Source organism: Microtus ochrogaster, unplaced genomic scaffold (genome assembly GCF_000317375.1).
Source record: "Microtus ochrogaster isolate Prairie Vole_2 unplaced genomic scaffold, MicOch1.0 UNK625, whole genome shotgun sequence".
Taxonomy (NCBI): Eukaryota; Metazoa; Chordata; class Mammalia; order Rodentia; family Cricetidae; genus Microtus; species Microtus ochrogaster.
Window position 1 is genome coordinate 2,478 of NW_004949723.1, and position 6,440 is coordinate 8,917.

At 48.9% G+C, this 6,440-nt stretch overlaps 2 protein-coding genes across 3 annotated transcripts; one reads left to right on the top strand and one right to left on the bottom strand.

The window, feature by feature from the left end:
- The first annotated feature begins 514 nt into the window (after positions 1-514).
- Positions 515-1,488, top strand: LOC101979284 (dolichyl-diphosphooligosaccharide--protein glycosyltransferase subunit 4). The gene is made up of 2 exons (XM_026778530.1): positions 515-651; positions 1,246-1,488. Exon 1 carries the CDS (start codon positions 515-517, stop codon positions 626-628), a length of 114 nt encoding a protein of 37 aa, XP_026634331.1. The 3' UTR covers positions 629-651; positions 1,246-1,488.
- On the bottom strand, positions 1,392-6,160 carry LOC101979569 (cytosolic carboxypeptidase-like protein 5). Of its 2 annotated transcripts, XR_003376821.1 has the most exons (5): positions 4,599-6,160; positions 3,088-3,200; positions 2,759-2,805; positions 2,238-2,371; positions 1,392-1,880 (listed from the first exon to the last, which is right to left on the bottom strand). XR_003376821.1 is itself a non-coding variant. In XM_013355635.2 (4 exons), the coding sequence occupies exons 1-4, from the start codon at positions 4,801-4,803 to the stop codon at positions 1,709-1,711; spliced, it is 624 nt and encodes a 207-aa protein (XP_013211089.2). In that variant the 5' UTR covers positions 4,804-6,158; the 3' UTR covers positions 1,392-1,708. The 2 variants fall into 2 exon arrangements, 1 of the variants encoding a protein (XP_013211089.2); XM_013355635.2 differs by lacking the exon at positions 2,759-2,805 and having other exon boundaries at positions 4,599-6,158.
- Positions 6,161-6,440: the final 280 nt, after the last annotated feature.

A 6,440-nucleotide genomic window follows, 5' to 3' on the forward strand; every position in this document is an offset into this window, starting at 1 on the left:
ATGCAGGAAAGTGGGTCGGAGTCTGCGGGTCAGGCCCGGCCTCCCGCCCGCCGCACCCTCGCCCTAGCCCACTCCTCGGCTTCAGGGAGGCTGCCACCACAGCAGCGCTAGCTAACCGCGGCTCCCGCAGCGCCAGCTGCTGCCAGCTGCGGAAATCCCAGTCCCGCCCCGCCCCCCGCAGCTGGGCGGCCTCCTCGAAGCTCCGCCCAAGGCCCTCTCTGTGTGCGCGCGCCGCCGGAGCAGACGAGTCCGCGGGGTAGAGAAGCCGGAAATTCCTTGCCGTTCTCCTCCCCCACCCCCCGACTAGCGCTACGAAGTTCCGGCTCAGGTCTCCTACCTCGAGCTGTACAGCGAGCGGTAGCATCGGAGCTGAGTGGAGCTGGTCAGGTGAGAGCCTCGCAGGCGCCGTCTCACACGCGAGCCCGGCGGAAGCTGGACCGCGGTGGCGAGGACCGGGTCTGCTAAGGGCAAGGAGAGCGCGACCCCAGGCTCAGTCCTTCCCCTTGTCCGCAGGATGATCACGGACGTGCAGCTCGCCATCTTCGCCAACATGTTGGGCGTGTCGCTTTTCTTGCTTGTGGTTCTCTATCACTACGTGGCAGTCAACAATCCCAAGAAGCAGGAATGAAAGTAGCGCTTTCTCCGCCACAGGTAACGGTCCGGGCAGTAGCGCCCAGGCCCCAGAGAGCTGAGTGGTGAGGCCGCGCCAGGGCCTGCAGGCTTAGGAACTTGAAGTCAGAACGAGTCTAGCCAAGCTTAGTCCAGAACCGGGCCCCTTGGTTTGCACTCTGTACACTGCCTTGAAACAGTGCTTCTTCCCCTAAACGGCTTCCTACTACAATGAGGGTGGGTTTCCGGATCCTACTCAGGCTCCGGTTTTGAGGTTCCCAGTAGATAAAGTGCCAAGTTACAAGGAGTCGTTGACACCAATACAAAGGCAGTAACTGTGCCACCCAAGTGTGGGATCAGGCCCCAAGCCTAACTTTCCCACGGAGCCTGAGGCAGGGTTGGGGGAGGAGCATGGTAGTGAAAGATGTAGACTTCCATGTTCAGAAACCAGGGACCTTTTTTTATGGGTTATCTACAAACACAAACCAGAGGTCAAAAGGGAGGAGGCAGAGTCTGGGAACCAAGTGTGTTTGAGAATGTAAGGAGAACCGGGCTAGATGGGGGTGGGCTCCTGAAAGATCCCCCGCAGGGAAAGAAAGCGTTTTCCTTACTTCGGGTCTTTCCCCTTTTTTCTAGGGTTCCAGGACATAGTCTGAGGCAAGATGGAGGGTGTGCGGGGCCTTCACACTTCACTGCATCCCTCCTACCCATCACAGCATAAAAAGCAACTACACCTGGATTTTTCCAAACAACTTTTATTTCCTCAAAGTCTTCCTTAACTCTATGGAACAAGAAGCTGCCACTGAATAGGGCCCAGTATAGGGGCTGCTTTCTTTTCTATTCCCTCCCCCCAATACAAAAATATAAATATATATATTTTTTTGTGGTCCCAAAATCTTGTGCTGTGGAGGGAGGGAAGGGGTGGCAGGTCCCTGTTTTGTTCTGTCTCAAGGTGATGTTCTGCAAGGCCTTGGACGCGTGGTATCCCAAGGAGCTATGTTGTCACATGATACCAGCAGCTGGAAGCCGGGACTAACGTATCGTTCACTGTGTTCCCTCACCTTAGGTCTATGTCCTGGGCATGGAGGTAAAGGCATGGTCAGACCCTGGGAGAAATAGTGAGTGATGGAGATTTAGGGATGAAACAAACCTCACACTGGTTCAGGGGCCCCTTGCTGTAACAAATCCGGGTTGGGGAGTCAGATAGAGTACAGGAATTAGGAGAAAAGGCAGGGGCAGAGTGGGGCCGTGGGGGGCCGGCCTGAGGCAGCCTGCAACAGAGAAGAGAGAGGAAATCAGGGTTGTGGAAACAGCCCCATTTCTGGTCTGTTAGCCAGGGTCTGGGAGGTGAAGAGGGAAATGTGAAGATGGGTAGGACTAGGCAGATTCACTACTGCACAGAAGTCTGCTATTAGAACTAGCTAGCTAGTGCCTAGGCCTTAAGGGCCTAACTACAAGTTACACTGTGAAGACAGGCCATGGTGGAATAAAAATCAGGGACTAAATTAATAATGAAAGTGCATTTAGTCTTTGGGATCAATGAGAAAAGGAGAAAATTATCCTGAATGTGGAAATGGGGTGAAGGAATAGTAGAAATGAAGGATGAAGGATTGGACTCCAGTGCTCACCCTGGTGTAGCAGAGCGGGGTCCCGGCTCCAGCTCACTGCTCTCTCTGGTCTGGGGGATAGGGGATGTGGGGCTTGTAGAGCCTCTCATCCCTCTGCGAGTCGGCGGTGAGCTCCGGCCCAACCTGGGCCTAGCCTGTGTGGACAGGGTTTTTTTTTTTTTCTCCCGTGAGGCTTTTCTGCTTCTAGAGTTTCCATGCTTAAGAATCTAGCACAGGAGTCCTGAGCACTGTTCCTAGCTGAGAGGATGAGGTGGGGTGGCAGCTAAAGAACTTCCAGATTCAGCTTATGACAACATGCCAGGTCTTACTTATCTAAGGGTGGCAAAGGGCCCAGCATTTCACCTCCATGGCTGAGTTGAGAAGCTGTATAAATAAAGATGGTATAGGACTGGCAGACCTCCCTCAGCTTTCTGAGCCTCCGCCCCTGCCAGAGCAGCTTAAACTTCACCCATCCAGAGGAGCTTGTCTAAGTTGGAGGTGATGGTATGGCTGTTACTAGGAGCAGTAACCAGATGTGTTACCTGGGGAATCCGGGACCCCTCCTGGCGGAAACTCTCCTCGGGCAAGTCTGGTCAGAAAGAGAGGAGACGCTAAGGACGGGTAGGGAAAGCCAAAGCTAGCAGGCTGCGGTTGGGGCGCATCTGGCAGGGACAATGGAGTCTGAGACGAGCGAGATACCTGGCTGATTGGGACTGGGTAGGTTAACACTCAGGTACCATGCAGCTCTGATAGGCTGGTGACAGAGGCTGTGAAGCAGGACTCAGCATTTCCCTCCCAGTGCTCAGGAGAATAGTGTCTTCCTGGGCTCTGCTAATGCTAAGGACAAGGAAAGACCCCCCCCAAATTTTACCTGCAAACGAGTCCTAATGCAGGGGATCCGAGCACCAGCCCCTAGCAGACTTTTCCCAATCACCATGACAGCCTCTGACTTGTCCCCTGAAGACGGGAATGAGCAGCTGCTCCCTAGAGAACAGAGGAAACTGATCATAAAGGCAGGACTAGAAGAGAAGGTAACTTCATTTACATCAGTTTCTTGACCTTGTTTTGTTTATGGTGCTGGGGATTAAACCTAGGGTGCCTAACCACTGAGCTATATACCAGCGGCCCTTCACTCAGCATCATTGAATTAGCGGTACAATCATTTGTTGTTGCAGTGATTTTGTGCATAGTAGGATGTTTACCAACATCCCTACCTCAAATTGTGTGTGCTGTTTCCTCCCTAGATCCTTCCCTATTGTAATAGCTAGAACCTCCTTGGATGTTGTCATATGTTCTCTGGGTGGCAGAATTGCTTCTGAGGGGTTCTAATCTGACCCAAGAAGTGAAGCTGCCACTTTGAGTTAAAATTAAACTTTCAAGTTTAATGACTCAATTTGTAAACCTTAGAGCCCACTCCAATCAGATGTTTAGGTATTTAGGAATAAAGTCCATCTGGGCATAGTGGTCATGCCTCTAATCCCAGCATTCCAGAGGCAGAACTGGAAGACCAACTGGTCTATATAATGAGTTCCAGGACAGCGGGCTACATAGACCTTGTCTCAAAGGGGGAGTGGGGGAGTCCATTATGTGCAACAATTGGACTGAGGACTAACTTGATTAGAAATTGATAGGTTGGTACAGTATATGTTGGACTCAATCATAGGAAACAATCCTCCTAGGCATGGATTGTTTCTTATAATTAATTGTTGATCTTTAATTCTAGCACTCAGGGCAGTCAGGTAGATCTCTATGGGTTTGGGGCCAGCCTGGTCTACAAAGAGTTCCAGGACAGCCAGGACTACAAAGAGAGACCCTGTTTCAAAAGAAAAAGAAAATAATCCCATTTATTTCCTTATACCGCTGGGTCTCTAACTTAAAATACAAGTAGATGCCTTTAAGTTTAGTTAGAGTATAGGATGCCATTTATAATCATAGGTGAAAAGCCTGTGTTGTTTCAAATGTTCCAATTTTATCCCCACTCCTAGCTCTTGGAGTTAGGGAACTTGATTAAGTAGCACTTTGCAGGTAGAAAGTCCTCACATTCTTGAGCTACAAGCGAGGACTAGATAGTATAGAGCAGTTCCTGCACAGAGTGAACGTTCAATAAATGTTAACTATTACTTTATTTTACAAATTCATTTCATTGAATTCCACCCTCCCATACAAAGGCACGTGTGTTAGGAGTGTGAGATACCAGGAGAATAACTCACACCTGCTCTGAAGTGGCCTGTATACATCAGGTCAAGAAAGAAAGTCCAGGTTAGGTAGCAGTACAGCTGAAGGGTTTCTTCTTGAAGCTTAGTCGGTAGCCTGTCTAAGCCCTGGGTGGTACAGAAGACAAGAAGCTGGGCAACTCGGATTTCAGGGGCAGTGGGTACAGACCTGATAAGCTGAGTGAATTGGGCAGTAGACAGGAGCCCAGATTTCGTGAGGAGGCTGGGCCAGAACTAGCAAGAGTTGGGGATGGGGCCAGGCTGCTTGTGGTAGGACGATGGTTCAGTGGCTGCTGCCGCCGTCTTCTGTCTGGGCATCGGGGCTCTGAGTGGAAAGGGCACAGCAGGTAAAGATAAAATAAGTGAGACACCATATGATGGGCTTCACTGACTTGCTGGCTTCCCCTGGCCAGGCATGGTCAGAAGATGCCTGTTTTCAAGTTTGTCAACAAAGCAGTCACCTGCCCTGTTCTGGAGCAACTGAGATGAAAGACATCTACTATTGACTCCAGCCATCTAAATCTCAGCCAGCTCTCATCCTACCAGTTTGTTGTGGTTAAAAGTTACAGCTTCTAGAACGTGGCCTTACTAGACTTCCCTCACCTCTAACTGCTCCTTTTCTCACTGAGGACCAATGTTCCAGCCATCTGGCCTTCCTCTTAAGTCCTGTAATCTCTAAGGCCCTTTTCTCCCTAAGTCTCCGATTGCCAAACCAAATCCTACTGCCTTTTCCCCACTCCTTTGCTGTCTGCTAGGAAGCTTACTTTTCACTTCATTTTCTCCCTTGCATTTCCATTTGTTTAGTCAAATCCTGATGGTTCGACACTTGCATCTTATTCATGCAATTGCCAGGGTATAAATGGATATTTTCATCTCCATCCTCACCCTTGGTTTGATTTTTTTTTAAAAAAAAAAATCATACTTTTACATAGGTGCCACCAAGTTATCCTAAAATAGAAACTTTTTTTTTTTAAATTATTCACTGAGGCTTGGGTAAGGAAGAAACAGTTTATCTGCAGACAGATCCTCACTGTGTAGCCCAGACTGTCTTCACTGTATAACTTAAGCTAGACCTGAACTTTTGGTCTTGCCACACCCTGCCAAACGCTTGGACTGTATGCATTCACCACACCACTACATGTAGCTAAATTCTGAAGGTCTTTTAAAGATAAAGTCCATTCTAAACCCTTATATTCAGGGTCCTGTGCTGTGTTTCTTGGCTACCTATCATTAGGATGCTAGCTTCATCGCTCATACCTCAGTCATGGTTGCTACTATGAAATTCCTTTGAAATTTCTGTTTTTCTTTAGGCAGTACCTTGAGTCTCTTCCATGTTTCATCTCAAATGTCAGCTCCCTGTAAATGTTACCTTGGCCATTTACAGGCAAAATTAGTGCCCTTTTTCACATGGCTAGTATAGTTGTTTATAGATCAGTCACCTCTTAAAGTTTATGGGCATACTTAACTTCTAGGGATAGTACTCCGACGTGCTCCTCTGGCCTGAACTTGACTACTACAGGTTCTGAAGGGTGTGGCACCAGAGACAGATGGTAGGTGAATGGGACAGGGGACTTACAGTACAGGTTCAGTAGCTTTTAGCAGGTGCCAGGTGCTCTTGAATTGTCATAGAAACAAAACACTGGTGTCAGTATTCTAGGTGTCTTTTTTTTAAATGTTTGTTTATTTATTTATTATGTATACAATATTCTGTCCGTGTGTATGCCTGCAGGCCAGAAGAGGGCACCAGACCCCATTTCAGATGGTTGTGAGCCACCATGTGGTTGCTGGGAATTGAACTCAGGACCTTTGGAAGAGCAGGAAATGCTCTTAACCTCTGAGCCAGCTCTCCAGCCCCCTCTAGGTGTCTTTTAATACAAGTACAGGTATGAGGTGTCTGTACTGGGTTTTAGCAGGCTGTGCCACTGTTACATACGTAACAGTGCAAACCTGTAATCCCAGCATGCAGAAGGTTGTGGCAGGCAGGGTGACTACAAATTCCAGGCCAGCATGC